The 18,559-nt window shown below is 42.9% G+C and overlaps 1 protein-coding gene across 1 annotated transcript; it reads left to right on the top strand.

The window, feature by feature from the left end:
- Nucleotides 1–68: 68 nt before the first annotated feature.
- slc30a9 (solute carrier family 30 member 9) lies at nucleotides 69–18,272 on the top strand. The gene is made up of 18 exons (XM_071399255.1): nucleotides 69–774; nucleotides 1,408–1,557; nucleotides 1,713–1,907; nucleotides 2,694–2,844; nucleotides 3,186–3,278; nucleotides 3,493–3,575; nucleotides 4,047–4,105; nucleotides 4,976–5,046; nucleotides 6,011–6,113; nucleotides 6,567–6,622; nucleotides 6,758–6,893; nucleotides 7,178–7,217; nucleotides 7,580–7,651; nucleotides 11,654–11,761; nucleotides 12,176–12,341; nucleotides 13,667–13,796; nucleotides 15,568–15,681; nucleotides 16,127–18,272. The coding sequence occupies exons 2-18, from the start codon at nucleotides 1,449–1,451 to the stop codon at nucleotides 16,169–16,171; spliced, it is 1,731 nt and encodes a 576-aa protein (XP_071255356.1). The 5' UTR covers nucleotides 69–774; nucleotides 1,408–1,448; the 3' UTR covers nucleotides 16,172–18,272.
- Nucleotides 18,273–18,559: the final 287 nt, after the last annotated feature.

The following is an 18,559-nucleotide window of genomic DNA, read 5'->3' as shown; positions in this document are numbered from 1 at the left end:
TGAGATTAATTTACCAGCTATGAAACATAACGTCAGAAATACTTTTCACTAAAAATGTAAGCATACTTTACTATTTGTTTTATTCACAAATGCGAGTGAAATGCTTGCACTGTGGACCCCTGACCACCCACCAACTTGGCTGGTGAAATAGACAATCTACCAGCATTTTAGGCCCTGGGTAGATTATTTGATAGTTACATCATTATTCATTTATTTATTGTTACATACACAGGATGGCGCGATGGTAACACATTTGGGCTCCCGAGTGGCGCATCGATCGAGGGCACTGCATCTCAGTGGTTGAGGCGTCACTACAGACACCCTGGTTCGATTCCAGCTGGCCGTCATTGTAAATGAGAATTTTTTCTTTTAACTGACTTGCCGAGTTAAATAAATGTAAAAATCATCGCGATATCAGGCAACTACCATTTCGTGGAAACCATCATACTCTCACGAGAGTAGCGTCACTTCCCACTTTTGTGTGTTGCCCAGGCGTTGCTGACGCCTGCCAGATCATACAAAGTCTGGATAGGTATTTAACGTATCAGCTAAGCACCTCATTTTTGTTGTTGTATTTTACTCCCTTTTTCTCCCCAATTTCGATCTCGTCTCATAGCAATCTGTCAGTCGATGACACCGTCGATGACGTAGAACGCAACCATCGGTTAATACGTGCAACGTTTGAGCAGTGGACGCGACCTTTGTGTCACTAGCTAACAGGTGCACGGAACTCAAAATGGTGTGAGATATGCGGAGTAAATGTAACACAAGAAGGTAAGGCCGTCCTGAAATAAATCAACATGTATTAACCGACTTTCTGACAACCAAAACAAACGTGCGATGTATACGTAGGAAGACGCTTTACTTTAGCTAGCTAGCTAGCTAGCTTTTCCAAACCTGTTTGATGGTGTCGCACCGGCGTCCGACGATGGCACTGGCTGGCTTTATCTGGCTTGCCAAGATCGAGTTAGCTAGCAGACTGTAAAGTATCCATCCGTTTTTATGAATTGATAGTACTGCCGTAAGATTGACCAGGTTTATAAGACGCTGTCAATGCAATGCCAAGTTGTGTCATTTGAACTTCTGCCTGTTAGCTAGTTCTTGGCTAGCTAGGTTAACTAGCTTTACTAGCCGGTCAGATCATTTGGAACTGTGTTATTGTAGCTAACTGATCTGAGTCGGGAGATGAGGCGGCATTAGCTAACCAACGTTACAGCCAGGTCCAGAGAGTGTTCTAGATGGTAGTTACATCATGATGTTCTCTTTGGGAGGAGAGTTGGTTTTTATCATGTTAACCCAACGTTAATGGCTATGAAAGTAGCTAGCTAACGAGGTGTGTGATGCCAGTTGTTTGGCCGCCCTCAACCGATGCTCACTGACAGTGCTGTCTTGTGATCACTCAAACAGCAAGTTCCAGCATTGCTATACGAAGCCCCGCAACGGCAAGGATGTTCACCGGCCTGGCACAGAGACCATGGCAAGTCCTCTGCAGGGTCTACCTGCAGCAAAGAGCCCCACTGTCACAACGAACCCCCAGGGTTGCTCGACCATGCCACGGTGAGGCTCACATTTTCAAGTCAATACTTGATGCACTGTTTTATGCATCACACTCTTTGTCAGTACTAAGTGTGTGTGTGTGTGTGTGTGTGTGTGTGTTGTGGACCTATGTAATAAACATGTTATAGCTAACACACTCACACATTTCCCTACAGGGTGGCACAAGGTAGAGATGCACAGTCTGTGGTTCAGCCATGACTTCCGTGTAGCCTCTCTAGCAACAGGCCAGGTCCAGTACTATTGTACCTCAGGCAGCAATAAGGATGGCCCCTCTCCTCCTCCTACACAAGGACCACCTACTACAGAGAAGGTGCTGGCTGGGGCAGCACAAGCCTATTCAGACTCCCCAGGTAAGAGCCACTGTTTGTCCTGTGTTGGCAATACATACATGGATGTGTTCACTAGGAACCAAACGGAAGCAAACTTGTTTCCACCCGTTGATAAAACATTTTGCTACTGTGCCACTAATAAATACACCCCAGTATTCTGTTGAGGTGTAAGAACAGGGAAGTCTCTTTCCTTGAAGTCTTGCTACATCAAAATAGGAATGAAAAGTATGTCTTGGGGCCTCCCGAGTGGCGCAGACGTCTAGGCACTGCATCGCTAGAGGCGTTACTACAGACCCAGGTTCATTCCCAGGCTGTGCCACAACCGGCCGTGACTGGGAGTCCCATAGGACGGCGCACAATTGGCCCAGCATCGTTTGGCTGGTAGCGCTTTACTAGGCTCATCGTGCTCTAGTGACTCCTTGTGGCTGGCCTGATGTCTGCGGGCTGACCCCCGGTCGCCAGTTGAACAGTGTTTCCTCTGACACATTGGTGTGGCTCGCTTCCGGGTTAAGCTGGTGGGTATTAAGGAGCGCAATTAGGCGGGTCATGTTTTGAAGGACGCTTGACTCCGCCTCTCCCGAACCCGTTGGGGAGTTGCAGCGTTGAGACAAGATCGGAAATTATAAGTATCAGTCTTTAGAATGTTGTTGAAACATGCTTGACCCTAACCCCTAAAGCAGCTGGAAGTACTTCTGTTAAGTAAGCATTACGTCTTCAGTTATTGTGTTTAGTTATGTATACTCTATTTGAATTGGGAAATTCATCACCGCTGTTATATAATATATATATATATATTTTTTATCTCAGGTTCAATAACACCACAAGGTCTGACACAAATGGAGACAATTCAAGTGAAAGTGCGGGCTGTCCTTAAGAAGAGGGACTATGGATCCAAGTACACCCAGAACAACTTTATCACTGCAGTGAGAGCTATGAATGAGTTCTGTCTCAAGCCAAGGTAAACACTCTACAACAGTGAATTGAGACAATGAAGCTTGACTGGATACAGGGCAAGTCAATCAAGGCAAAAGGATTGTTATCTTGTGTGTTTTCTGTTGGTGCTTTGGTAATGTACACATTGAAGGAAGTTGTATACATCCTTTTCTGTAACCAGTGTATTCCAGGCATACCAGTGCTGCTTAGCATTACAAGCATCCACTGAGCTAATGGGAAACACACTGTTGTGATTATCACATTATGGGATGTTAACATGCCCGTGACTCAGTCATTGATGCAAAGACTCTTAATATACTCAGCCCACTGACTGTTAGTCTGTCTGTCTCTGTCGTGTGACCTCAGTGACCTGGTGCAGCTAAGAAAGATCCGTCGACGCAGCCCCCACGACGACACCGAGGCTTTCACTGTATTCCTGCGATCAGACGTGGAAGTCAAGTTAGTACATTTTACATTCCTTACTACTCATAAAATCATGTAATTAAAAAGCAAGTGTTGGCAGCACCAAAATAAATATCAAGTGTTGGAATCATGCACTTTACAGTTGACCAGCACATTGGCAACCTTATGCCAATGTGATGCTATTAGGTAGACCATATTGTATACGATACGAAAGCTTTCCATCAAGCAGTTCTTTCAATCTGACTTCCAGAGCTCTAGATGTGTGGGGAAGTCCTGAAGCCCTTGACAGAGAGAGGAAACTCAGGAAAGTGGAGGAGAGAGAGTACGAAGAGAGTAAGTGTCTTCCACCCTGCAAACACATTCTGTGACTAACTGTACAAAAATCGGAAGAACGTCTAGACTTGCGCTGTTTATGATATGCTTTGTTTTATTTTTGTAACCCTGCCTAGTCTCTAATGGGTTGTATTCATTAGGCAACAGATTGAAGAAAACTGACTTGAAAACTGACTTGTACAAACTGTTTCAAGTCAGTTTTCTTCAATCTGTTGCCTAATGAATAAACAGTGCAAGTCTAGACGTTCTTCCGATTTCTGTACAGTTAGTCACAGAATGTGTTTGAAGGCTCATTTTAAGTTTTCTGTCCCATTTACCATTGCATCCCTTAATGAATATGACCTGGGCTTAAGCTCAGATGGCTGCCTGGTTCCTTAGTGTTCTTGAGAGGAATCACTGAGTGTCTGTTTCCTACAAGCTTGCACTCAGTCTGTTTGAGGTCACGTCGCCCCTTTTTATTGTGTCATTCAGATATTTTCCGGAATCAGCAGTTGCTAAAGGAGTACAAAGATTTCTGGGGAAACACTAAGGTGAGTTTAGGCCCTATGTGACCTGAAGCAGTGTGATGTTGTTCCCTATGGAATGCCCTCAAGCTTAGCTAATATTAAAAGAGCAAATGTATCCATATTACACATTTTGACCAGAAATGTTCTGGTGGTCATTTGTGTAGATCTACCAAGATATCTTAATGATAGAAACGCGACTATCCACAATTCCTACTATCATATTAGCCATGTTATTTTTTTTTTAGCCATACTAGCCACGACTAAATGGATGTACAGCCAGGATCTCCTGACCAGACTGCGTATGATAGACAGAGAAATGGCCACAGTACAGTAGTTACATGTCCTGCTGGCCACTACCCAAAACCAGAGCTAGCAATGTCCTTCACGTGACCTTTGACCCAGTGTGGGGTTATTTAATCCACAAAGTCCTTTATCACTGCATTACATGACAATGTTATTCACTCCGACTGTCATTGACAGAGTGCCTCTGTATAGTGCCGGACTCCTTTACAGGACAATACTGCACCCCCCTAGCATGTGATGGTGCATTCTATAATGTGCTTAATTTTTGTGTGCTAGAATATCATCTAAATATGCTAACTTTGACTTAGCTGGCAACTGTAGCCTGTATGAAGGGCTCTTATGGTAAAACGAAAGATGTGTTTTTGCATTAATGTCTTGATAAAATTTTTTGTACCATTTAGCTGAAAGGGGTCAATTCTACATTAAACTAGATTAACATTAACTTAGAACTTTGATTTTAAAACATTAATGAAAGTGGTTATTTTTTTCAGAATTGAATTAAAATGGAATTGACCCGAGTGTTTTTCCAAGAATAAGTCTGATGTAGGTGACATGTCTCCAGTAGGCTTGAACTCCCTTCTTCTCATGTAGCCCCGATCAGGCAGCAAGAGGGCAACATTTTCACAAGGTCCGGGGAAGGTGGTGATGGTGGCCATATGCATGTAAGTCTCCTTTCCCTCGTCTGTGTTCCCCTCCTCCCGGCATAGTATCATTACTCTGTTTTTTACCCTACTGTGAAGTTGACAGTCATGAAAACTCATAAAAACACCACACAGAAATGGCTTATTATTCTTATGCATGCCAGAATTGTTTTAATGTAGTTACATTTCAATTTCTTCATCTGGGGATTCAAATGTAAGTAAAGTACAAATTGTTCAGGGGTAGGTTCTTCCACCAGACACTGTCGGGCTATTGAGTTAGCAGTCACATGAGGGACTCCACTAGGTCTGTTCACATTGACCCCCATGTCAGGCAGGAAGTACAGGAGTTAGAGTAATTCATTTACAAGACACGGTATGGGTCTTAAAGGGGCAATCTGCAGTTTCTACTTTAAAAATTTTTTTTACTTGGGCATATATTTAATTCATTTCCATTTGAATCTTGAAGAATATACTTAACTTTAAATGCCTCATGAGTTCAGTTCAACTGTTGTACCCCTTCAGAACCCCAAATATTACCTGGTTTTACTCCAATGCTTGTAAATGTAAACACACTGTATAGCCTCAAAACATGGTTAAAACTATTATTGTGATATCATGGATGGTCAGTCCTTGCATCCATAGCTCGGTCTATGAATTTCAGTGGTTACATTTCTCCAGGCCCATCCCTCAGCTTTTTACTGAAACGGGCAGAGAAACCGCTTTATCGTTTCAATTAAGAATTCTAGCTTTAACTCTGTCTGCATACAGCCACAATCAAACGTGTTGATACATTCAGTTGGAAAATATGCTCGATCATGCAAAGAAAAGGTAGTAGAACCAAAAAATTTTAGAAACAGTGGCAACCACCCATTGAATTCTATTGCAGGTTCATAAGATAGGGTGAACCTTTAACTTCCCTGTGTGAAAACTACTATTTTCTTGATGTTTATACGTTGTAAGGTTGATTGTTTTTCTCTGCCCTCAGTAATGGACTGAATTTCATCTTCAAGCTCCTGGCTTGGGTGTACACTGGATCAGCCAGCATGTTCTCAGAGGCCATTCACTCCCTGGCTGACACCTGCAACCAGGTCAGATACAGTGGCTATGTCTTATCTCTCCTTCCCACAGGGTGCATTTGGTCACTTCCCTTCGCTGATTTGAAAGGAAATGTCTGGTATTGGAAATATTGTAGAAACTTCCCACAATCCCATGCCTCAGTCAATTCACTGCTTTCAGATGTGTGGGGAGTAGTGAACAAGTGCACACTCCAGGGGAAAGGAGATATTGTTGGGACGCACCCGCTATCCACTGGCTACCAAGAAGTTCACATGTCGTCACATGCCCTGATATTGCGATTAGGAATGAGTTAGAATTATTTATTAATATAATTGGTCCCATCTCTGTTTGCAGTAGATAACGCCAGTAGCCATGGTTACTTAAAAGTTAGTTGAAATGTATCATAGTCATCGTAAACTGTCTTCTATACAGTATATTGTGGAAAGGCAGCAGGTTCTGTTAACACCTATCACTCTCTCCTGCAGGCTCTTCTTGCAATCGGCATCAGCCAGTCTGTCCGGAACCCTGACGCTGTCCACCCGTGAGGAGCACACTACCGTTAATTATACTTATGGTGTTACTGTCTTGGTTCACCCTCTGCTTCTGTGGTGTCTGTCTTCCGGAGGGGGTTGAGTGCAGATATAAAACAAACTCTGTTTTTCTTCTCTGATTTAAGGTACGGTTTCTCAAACATGCGCTACATCGCCTCGCTCATCAGTGGCGTAGGTATCTTCATGATGGGGGCGGGTCTCTCCTGGTACCATGGCATCATGGGACTGCTGCACCCACAGCCAATCGAGTCTCTGCTTTGGGTGAGTGGTGGCCTTATTGTTACCTAGGCTGAGGGATCATTTTGGGCATGGCCATGTGCAGAATCGCTCATCTTGATCACACATAAATAAGTGGCTGTTTGGGATGCAAAATATGTACAGTGATTCTGCACAATCCGATTGCTATGTACTCTATATCAAACATTCACATAGTCTTACTGAGTCACTGTTACTCCCTCTTGTCTATTGGCTAAAGTGGCTGATCTAACTGTGATTTTGGAGCACTGTCCCTCTTAATAGTTGGTTTGTGTTTTTGTCTCTTGCAGGCTTACTGTATCTTGGCAGGATCTCTGGTTTCAGAAGGAGGTAGGTTATGATCTGATGTTACCATCACACTCTGGGGCCATATTTAACAAGTGTAGAATTGCATTGCACCTTCCCATTCAACACATTTACTGCATTACATCCAATGTACACATCGGGCTATCAAGCATCTCCGAGTAGGATTGCTGATTTGGGTTAAGTGTTTGTCTTTTAGATCACAAAGAATAAGATTATCTGTATGGGGGGGTTGATCTTAGATCAACACTCCTACTCTGAGATGCTTGATAGCCCCTGATGTGTACATTCATTTATAATGGATGTAATGCACTATATGTATTGACTGGGAAGGTGCACTGTGACTGTTCTATGGAACCCATGACAGTAAAATTTCTTCTCCCTCTCAGCAACACTGCTAGTGGCCATCAATGAGATCAAAAAGAGTGCTGGCCAGCAAGGCGTGTCCTTCTACGAATATGGTTTGTACAATATTAATGTGTTTTGTTACCTTTTTATTTGATGTATGCATCAATGACTTGAGTATCACCCAAATGCTAATCTACCCAGAGTTCTTACATGACCCCTAACATTAAGGGGGCAACCAGCAGTTGCTACATCCATTTTTGGACTTATAAATATGTACCCATTGATTCATGAAGAATATAACTTCTAAATGCCTCATGAGTTTATTTAAACTGTCATACCCCACCAGAACCCAAAATATAAGCTTGTTTACTCCAAACATTTTTACACAAAATAAATGTAAGAAACACTGTATCCCCTCAACATGGTTTAAACTATAATTGTTATATCATGGATGGTCAGTCCTTGCATCCATGGCTGTCTATGAATTTGAGTGGTTACATTACTCCAGCCCCAACCCTCAGCTTTTCACTGAAACGGGGGCAGGGACAATGCTTTTTTTATTATCTACTGCTGATGGCTGCTTTAATACTGAACAATTGTGTAAGTTGAAGTTGTCAGCATGTCATCCCTTAACATATGTACAGTACCAGTCAAAGTTTGGACACCTACTCATTCCAGGGTTTTTCTTTCTGTACAATTGTCTACATTGTAGAATAATAGTGAAGACCTCAAAACTATTAAATAACACATGGAATCATGTAGTAACCCCAAAAAATATTAAACTAATCAAAATATATTTGAGATTCTTCAAAGTAGCCACCCTTTGCCTTGATGATATCTTTGTACACTCTTGGCATTCTCTCAACCAGCTTCATGAGCTAGTCACCTGGAATGCATTTCAATGAACAGGTGTGCCTTGTTAACTGTTAATTTGTGGAATTTCTTTACTTAATGCATTTGAACAAATCAATTGTGTTGTGACATGATAGGGGTAGTATACAGAAGATGGCCCTATTTGTTAAAAGACCAAGTCCATATTATGGCAAGAACGGCTCAAATGAGCATAGAGTAACAACAGTCCATCATTACTTTAAGACATGGTCCGTCAATCCAGAAAATGTCAAGAACTCATGAGGACAGCCACAGGAAAGGAAGACACAGAGGATAAGTTCATTAGAGTTAACTGCACCTCAGATTGCAACCCAAATGAATGCTTCAAGTAACAGACTCATCTCAACATCAACTGTTCAGAGGAGACAGCGTGAATCATTTCTTCATGGTCGAATTACTACAAAGAAACCACTACTAAAGGACACCAATAAGAAGATTTGCTTGGGCCAAGAAACACGAGCAATGGACATTAGATCGGTGGAAATCAGTCCTTTGTTCTAATGAGTCCAAATTTGAGATTTTTGGTTCCAACCACCATGTCTTTGTGAGACGCAGAGTAGGTGAATGAATGATCTCCGCATGTGTGGTTCCCACCGTGAAGCATGGAGGTGTGATGGTGCTTTGCTGGTGACAGTCTGGGATTTATTTAGAATTCAAGGCACACTTAACCAGCATGACTACCACAGCGATTTTCCATCCCCTCTGGTTTGCGCTTAGTGGGACTATCATTTGTTTTTCAACAGGACAATGACCCAACACACCTTCAGGCTGTGTAGGGGCTATTTGACTAAGAATCAGAGTGATGGAGTGCTGCATCATATGACCTGGCCTCCACAATCACCTAACCTCAACCCAATTGCGATGGTTTGGGATGAGTTGGACAGCAGAGTGAAGGAAAAGCAGCCAACAAGTATTCAGCATATGTGGGAACTCCAAGACTGTTGGTAAAGTATTCCAGGTGAAGATGGTTGAGAGAATGCCAAGAGTGTGCAAAGCTGTCATCAAGGTAAAGGGTGGCTACTTTGAACAATATATTTTATATTTTGATTTGTTTAACACTTTTTTTGGTTACTACATACAGTTGTGGCCAAAAGTTGAGAATGACACATATTAATTTCCACAAAGTTTGCTGCTTCAGTGTCTTTAGATATTTTTGTCAGATGTTACTATGGAATACTGAAGTATAATTACAAGCATTTCATAAGTGTCAAAGGCTTTTATTGACAATTACATGAAGTTGATGCAAAGAGTCAATATTTGCAGTGTTGACCCTTCTTTTTCAAGACCTCTGCCCTGGCATGCTGTCAATTAACTTCTGGGCCACATCCTGACTGACGGCAGCCCATTCTTGCATAATCAATGCTTGGAGTTTGTCAGAATTTGTGTGGTTTTCTTTGTCCACCCGCCTCTTGAGGATTGACCACAAGTTCTTAATGGGATTAAGGTCTGGGGAGTTTCCTGGCCATGGACCCAAAATATTGATGTTTTGTTCCCCGAGCCACTTAGTTATCACTTTTGCCTTATGGTAAGCTGCTCCATCATGCTGGAAAAGGAATTGTTCGTCACCAAACTGTTCCTGGATGGTTGGGAGAAGTTGCTCTCGGAGGATGTGTTGGTACCATTCTTTATTCATGGCTGTGTTCTTAGGCAAAATTGTAAGTGAGCCCACTCCCTTGGCTGAGAAGCAACCCCACACATGAATGGTCTCAGGATGCTTTACTTTTGGCATGACACAGGACTGATGGTAGAGCTCACCTTGTCTTCTTCGGACAAGCTTTTTTCCGGATGCCCCAAGCAATCAAAGGGGATTCATCAGAGAAAATGACTTTACCCCAGTCCTCAGCAGTCTAATCCCTGTACTTTTTGCAGAATATCAGTCTGTCCCTGATGTTTTTCCTGGAGAGAAGTGGCTTCTTTGCTGCCCTTGACACCAGGCCATCCTCCAAAAGTCTTCGCCTCACTGTGCATGCAGATGCACTCACACCTGCCTGCTGCCATTCCTGAGCAAGCGCTGTACTGGTGGTGTCCCGATCCCGCAGCTGAATCAACTTTAGGAGAAGGTCCTAGTGCTTGCTGGACTTTCTTGGGCGCCCTGAAGCCTTCTTCACAACAATTGAACCGCTCTCCTTGAAGTTCTTGACGATCTGATAAATGGTTGATTTAGGTGCAATCTTACTGGCAGCAATATCCTTGCCTGTGAAGCCCTTTTTGTGCAAAACAATGTAGACGGCACGTGTATCCTTGCAGGTAACCATGGTTGACAGAGGAAGAACAATGATTCCAAGCACCACCCTCCTTTTGACGCTTCCAGTCTGTTATTCGAACTCAATCAGCATGCCAGAGTGATCTCCAGCCATGTCCTCGTCAACACTCACACCTGTGTTAACGAGAGAATCACTGACATGATGATGTCAGCTGGTCCTTCTGTGGCAGGGCTGAAATGCAGTGGAAATGTTTTTTGGGGATTCAGTTCATTTGCATGGCAAAGAGGGACTTTGCAATTAATTGCAATTCATCTGATCACTCTTCATAACATTCTGGAGTATATGCAAATTGTATGATGGCATTCTGAGGCAGCAGACTTTGAAAATATATATTCGTGGCCTCCCGGGTGGCGCAGTGGTCTAAGGCACTGCAGCGCTAGCTGTGCCACCAGAGACTCTGGGTTCGAGCCCAGACCGGGAGGTCCATGGGGCGACGCACAATTGGCCCAGCATCGTCCGGGTTAGGGAGGGTTTAGCCGGTAGGGATATCCTTGTCTCATCGCGCACTAGCAACTCCTGTGGCAGGCCGCAACACATTGGTGCAGCTGGCTTCCGGTTTGGATGCGCGCTGTGTTAAGAAGCAGTGCGGCTTGGTTGGGTTGTGTTTCGGAGGACGCATGGCTCTCGACCTTCGTCTCTCCCGAGCCCGTACGGGAGTTGTAGCGATGAGACAAGACAGTAACTACTAACAATTGGATACCACGAAATTGGGGAGAAAAATGGGGTAATAAAATAATAATATTTGTCATTCTCAACTTTTGGTCACGACTGTACATGATTCATGTACATGTGTTATTTCATCGTTTTGATGTCTTCACTATTATTCTACAATGTAGAAAATAGTAATAGTAAAAAAAATAAACCCTTGAATGATTAGGTGTGTCCAAACTTTTGACTGGTACTGTATGTGCATCAGTAGTTATTGTTGTGATCAGTAAGGCAGTATGTTTTGATGTGCAGTGATGCAGAGCCGAGACCCCAGCACTAACGTGGTGCTGCTGGAAGACTCTGCTGCCGTACTGGGAGTGATCATGGCCTCAAGCTGCATGGGGCTCACCTCGCTCACAGGTACACACACACCTACTCAGAGACCCTATTCATTCCCCCACGCATACATTCCCCACACATACAGGCGCTCACACACATATGTCGTTTCCAGTAGGACAACTTTGTACAACTTGAGTTCTCCAGTTACCCAGCTGTCTAAACTCTGGACAGTCAGACTTGATATTACCAGTAAACCAATGCTGTGTATTCTGAGTCTGAAATCTGTACATATTACTAACATCCTATGTAGCCTTCAAATGCAGTAAAGATGACCTGGAACACGTCCATAGTCAGGCCGCAACACCTTTTATCTAGGCTGCGTCCCAAATGGCACCCTATTTCCAACACAGTGCACTGTATAGCGAATAGGGTACAATTTGGGACATAGACCAACTCTTATTTTTACTTTTTTTTTCTCATCGTGTCCTGTGCCAGGTAACCCACTGTACGATAGCCTGGGCTCTCTGGGTGTGGGAACCCTCCTGGGGGCTGTGTCCGCCTTCCTCATCTACACCAACACTGAGGCCCTGCTGGGACGCTCCATCCAGGCCGAGCACGTCCAGAAGCTCACAGAGTTCCTGGAGAACGACCCCGCCGTCAGGTCAGTAGCCCCGTTGGATGCTGATCTGGGTTAGAATTAGGGGAGGGGAAGCTGATCATAAATCTGTACCTAGGGGAATCTTCACCTTGGAGCGGCCTCCATGGCTCCTGTCTTACAGTTGTTTATTACCGGTAACCACAAAACGAAATGCAAGCAGGGAGGGACTACCTGGAGTTTTCGATGAGAAATGCTCATTTTAGTTTTCCATTATGACCTTGCCTTTAAGTCCATGGCACCCAGGCCTCTATGTCCCTGTACCAAGGTTGCGTTCATAAGGTACTGAATGGAATGAAACGACTAAAACAGGGTGGGACAACCAATAAGCAGTAGGCCTACTAATTGTAATTTTCGACCACAAAGCTTTCTAAAACGTCTTCTGTCGTGGTCCATAGTGACCATGACCCTGGTCTGTGTCCCTACACGATCCAGGCCTCAGCTCTCAGCACTGACATTATAGTCCAGGTCGGGGTTTCTCTAACTCCCCTGGGTGCCTGCTTTTGCCCTAGCACTGATTTCAAATAACCAACTCCTCATCAAGCTTTGATTATTTGAATCAGCTGTGTATTGCTAGGGTAAAAACCTAAACGTACCCCCCTGGGAGGCCCCAGGACCGAGTTTGGGAAACCATGGTCCAGGATCATGCTGTTCCAAAGCATCCATCATAAAATGTTTATTGCACTTGTACATGCTTTGCCCTACAGGAGGTCCGGGAGGGATGTGTTGCCAATTTGCCAGTGGGGCTTTATGTAAAGCTGTGAAGTTTCCCCGTAGACTCACTTGGTGCTTTTCCATTGAGACTTACTCCTACACCAGTGGGCCGCCAGTGTTTTACCTTACTGTCAGCTCTAGTGTTGTGGTGTTTCCATCAGGAGTGTGACACTAAAGACTTGTGGCGAGCAGAAACAACAACCTCTGCATTATTCAACACTGTTGCTTTGTGTGAAGTTGTTAAAGTTAATAGTTAGCCATTGTTATGTAAATGCAAGCTGAAAAGTAGCCAAGGCCTTACCTTGGTTCTAAGTCAGAGCAGGTCTGCTGGAGCCATGGCCAGAGTAAGAGAGCTGATTAAGATCACAATGAATAAGATTGCAATGACAGAGGGGGACTTGAACCCACATCAGTACTCCTACTCTGAGATGCTTGATATATGCAGCCCCAGATATGCTCTTAATGTATTCATGTTATGGTTTGTCAGTGACCTTGCACATAATAAATATTGCACAAGAGTTATCTACTTAGCTCATTTACACCTGTGGTCCCTATTTCAAAATATATTTTTTTAAATTTGTGCTATTTAACCCCCACTTTGTCTTTGCTGTGACCAGGGCGATCCACGATGTGAAGGCCACAGACCTAGGGCTGAGTAAAGTGCGCTTCAAGGCTGAGGTGGACTTTGACGGGCGGGTGGTGACCCGTTCCTACCTGGAGAAGCAGGACATAGAACAGATCCTCAACGTAAGGCTGACGCTAACAAGTGTTTCATTAAGGAGACTGTTTTTCACCATAGCTTTTTAGCTTTCCTTCTGCTTTGGAAAGTTGGATGCCTGGATTACTAGGGTTGACTATCTGCATTGGTAGCCATTGTACAATCCTTTTAAAGCTGCATTCTGGGATTTGTTTTTCAGCCAAACAGTAGCACTTCCACTTGTTTTGGTATACAGCTGAGGGATGGGGCTAGGGAAATTAGTTTTTGTTTCAAACTGATTTGATACACTTTTTATTTTTTTTCTGAATGATTCTTATGGCTGCAGGGGCAGTATTGAGTAGCTTGGATGAAAGGTGCCCATAGTAAACTGCCTGCTACTCAGTCCCAGTTGCTAATATATGCATATTATTATTCGTATTGGATATAAAACACTCTGACGTTTCTAAAACTGTTTGAATGATGTCTGTGAGTAACAGAACTCATATGGCAGGCAAAAACCTGAGAAAAAATCCAAACAGGAAGTGGGAATTCTGAGGTTGGTCGATTTTCAACCAAGACCCTATTGAATACACAATGGGATGTGGATGAGTTTGCACTTCCTACGGCTTCCACTAGATGTCAACAGTCTGTAGAACTTCGTCTGATGCCTCTACTGTGAAGGGGGGCCGAATGAGAGGGGATTGAGTAAGGTCTATCATGACCTGACCATGCGCGTTCACATGAGGGAGCTCTGTTCCATCGCACATCTGAAGTCAATGTAATTCTCCGGTTGGAACGTTATTCAAGATTTATGTTAAAAATATTCTAAAGATTGATTCAATACATCGTTTGACATGTTTCTACTGACTGTTACGGAACTTTTTGACATTGTCTGCTTTTAGTGAACGCGCTTCCTGACTTTGGGTTTGTTTACCAAACACGCTAACAAAAATAGCTATTTGGACATAAATGATGGACATTACCGAACAAAACTAACATTTCTTGTGGGAGTCCTGGGAGTGCATTCCGACGAAGATCAGCAAAGGTAAGTGAAGATTTATAATGCTTTTTGTGAGTTTTGTTGACTGCACAATTTGGCGGGTAACTGTATGGCTTCCTTTTGTGGCTGAACCCTGTTCTCAGATTATTGAATATTGTGCTTTTGCCGTAAAGCTTTTTGAAATCTGACACAGCGGTTGCATTAAGAACAAGTTTATCTTTAATTCTATGTAAAACATGTATCTTTCATCAAAGTTTATGATGAGTATTTATGTTATTTGATGTGGCTCTCTGCAATTTCTCCGGATATTTTGGAGGCATTTCTGAACATGGCGCCAATGTAAACTGAGGTTTTTGGATATAAATATGGACTTAATCGAACAAAACATATATGTATTGTGTAACATGAAGTCCTATGAGTGTCATCTGATGAAGATCATCAAAGGTTAGTGATTCATTTTATCTCTTTCTGCTTTTTGTGACTCCTGTCTTTGGCTGGAAAAATGACTCTTTGTCTGTGATTTTGCGGTGACTTAACATAATCGTTTGTGGTGCTTTCGCTGTAAAGCCTATTTGAAATCGGACACTGGTGGGGTTAACAACAAGATTACCTTTTAAAATGGTATAGGATACATGTATGTTTGAGGAATTTCTGTTTGAATTTGGCGCCCTGCACTTTCACTGGCTGTTGTCATATCATCCCGTTAACGGGATTGCATCCATAAGAAGTTTTAATGACACATGACTCCCTGAATGTAACAGCGCAAGCTATGATTATCTAGTCAAGTGTGTGTGTGTGTGTGTCTTTGTTGTGGCTTGTAGGACATCCAGCAGGTGAAGACCACTGATGAGCTGGAGAACTTTATGCTGAAGCACGGCGAGAACATCATTGACACCCTGGGGGCTGAGGTGGACCGCCTGGAGAAAGAGCTCAAGGTAGAGAGGAGCTACACTCCCGTTATCTGTTCCTGTTCCTGTCTCCCCAGTGTGCACATGTTCAATCCCCATTGTGAATTTAAAAAGTACTGGATTGGTGTAAGAAATATGGTGAACTCCCTCGAGCACATGCATACATTGAATCAATTCATGAAGAACCAATCCATTAATGGAGGGTAAGGAAGTGCACAGTTCAGGGAAAAGGTTAGTGATTCAGAACCAAACAGTCCTGAGTACACTTGCAGCTTGTGGGGCTTGTTAAGTCCAGTTCAGCAATATTTCACATGAGACATCTTGTATTAATTGTTAGTTGGTGATCAAAACCACAAATATGAACTCTAATGCATACTGTACTCTTAAACATTGTCATCCAAGTTGATGGCTGCCATTCATTTAATACTTTTGTGGAATATCTAATGCGTCCGGTTTCTTTGTCACTCAACAGCAACGCAACCCAGAGGTACGGCACGTCGACCTGGAGATTCTATAACACTACGGATCTATGCAGGGAATGTCGTGCGACTGCAAGAAGGAACTAGAGAAATGGGGGTTGGAGGATAGCCAAGCCGACCTCTGCACTCTGCCTCCCGCTGTCTCCCATCCTATCCAACTCATCTGAACAAGTCTTACTGTAGAATAGTCCTTTTTGGTAATTTATCAGGATCCCCATTATCTGTTACGATAGCAGCAGCTACTCTTCCTGGGGTCCACATGAAACATGACATAATACAGAACATTAATAGACAAGAACAGCTCAAGGACAGAACTACATAAGCGACAGACACGTGCTGGGACAGGGATTTAATTAGTTCCACTTCTTTCCATGTAGATTTGACCATGCCGTTACCAATGTTACGAAGTGTTTGTTCAAAAGCACAGGGGTATTAGAGACAGTGGCACACCTGGTGTGGCAGTGAAGACTGGGCTCAAAGCACAGAAGTTCTGAAACTGGACTTGGTCGTGGTGCGTTTCACTCACACTGTAGCTGTACAGTTACCTTTTGAATATAGTTCTCATGTGTTGACGTTTATTCATCTTTCCACAAGAACAAAAAAACAAGTCAGTTGAAAAATCATGTCTTTCGACTATTCAAACGGACCAGTATCAATAAGCAGTTATATATACTGAACAAAAATATTAATGCAAAAATTTACTGAGTTACAGTTCATGTAAGGAACTCAGTCAATTGAAATAAATAAATTAGGCCCTAATCTATGGATTTCACCTGTCTGGGAAATGTGGGCCTGGGAGGACATAAGCACACCCACTGGGGAGCCAGGCCTAGCCAATCAGAATGAATCTTTCCCCACAAAGGGCTTTATTACAGACAAATGACAAACTTCAGTTTCATCAGCTGTCTGGGTGGCTGATCTCAGGTCTTCCCACAGGTGAAGAAGCCGGATGTCGAGGTCCTGGGCTCACGTGTGTGGTTACACATGATCTGCGGTTGTGAGGGCCAGTTGGAAGTACAGCCAAATTCTCTAAAATTAAGTTTGACGTGGCTTATGGTAGAGAAATGAATATTTAAATCTCTGGCAACAGCTCTGGTGGACATTCCTGCAGTCAGCATGTTCCCTTAACTTGAGACATCTGTGGCATTGTTGTGTGACGAAACGGCACATTTTAGTGGCCTTTTGTTATTCCCAGCACAAGGTGCACCTGTGTAATGATCATGCTGTTTAATCAGCTTCTTGATATGCCACACCTGTCAGGTGGATGGATTATCTTGGCAAAGGAGAAATCCTCACTAATCGGGATGTAAATAAATTTGTGCACAACATTTGAGAGAAAGAAGCTTTTTGTGCGTAGGGAACAATTCTGGGATATTTTATTTCAGCTCATGAAACATGGACCTAACACTTTACATGTTGCGTTTATATTGTTGTTCATTATACATAAAGCTTATGAAGCTACATGGAACCGTACTCCCTCTGCAAGTATTCCCTTATGAATACAAATAATTATTCAAGTACACTTAACAAAAGCAGCAGAGAAGAGTTTATTTTCAGTATGTAGAGAAAGTATTTTTCCCTTTTCTTTTCTTTTAGGTAATGGACCTATGCACACTGCAAGATGGCATGTTCAGATCACGCCAGTTCATTGAATGAAAATGTGCATTAGTGATGACTAGATTGCGTTACTATAACATTTTATTGGTAGCATAATACCATTGATGAAAGAAGAGTTGTTCAAAAGGGTTCTAAGAATTATTGATTTGAAATATTTAAGAGAATTGAGTGAGATGACTGATCTTGAATACAGTAGCACTAGTGTAAAAAATCACACCAATGCTATGAAAAGACTCTTGATACAGCTGTGGACCTCTGCGTGTTGTGAAATTCTGCAAACATGGGGACGGTCAGTTGTTTGCTCTGTCAGCAGATGACAGATTGTGTTTTTGCTCAAAAGATGAAGTGGTCTTCGGACAACCAGAGAGGGCGAACGTCCCCTCCTTTACCACTATAAATAATAGTGGACTGTCGGTAGCCATTTTGTTTCTGAGCCTTATGTGAAATAAAACTCATGTTTTACCATGGATGTTCTGTGTAAAGACTAATAAGACAATGACAAATAAATAATATTAATGCTGACTATCCATAAAAGATTGTGATGTTTGTACAGCCATTGTCCCAACTTTGACCTTCCCAGCTTGATACTTCTGCTCTATGCGGGTGTAGTCAGTAAGGCGGAATGTTCAGAATGTTGCAGATAGATATGTAATGAATAGAGCTGACATGATTCCTAATTCTATATGACAGAAAATCATAGCTGTGATATATCATTAATTTCTCCCTGAATGTTCTGTAACATTTCACCTGCCTGAGAAGACCCATTGCATTTAATGACTGCTTTTCTTTGAATTCTGCGCTCATGTCTG

This window comes from Salvelinus alpinus, chromosome 4 (assembly GCF_045679555.1).
Source record: "Salvelinus alpinus chromosome 4, SLU_Salpinus.1, whole genome shotgun sequence".
Taxonomy (NCBI): Eukaryota; Metazoa; Chordata; class Actinopteri; order Salmoniformes; family Salmonidae; genus Salvelinus; species Salvelinus alpinus.
Note: the sequence above shows the minus strand (reverse complement) of the source record. Positions and strands in the feature narration are given on the sequence as shown.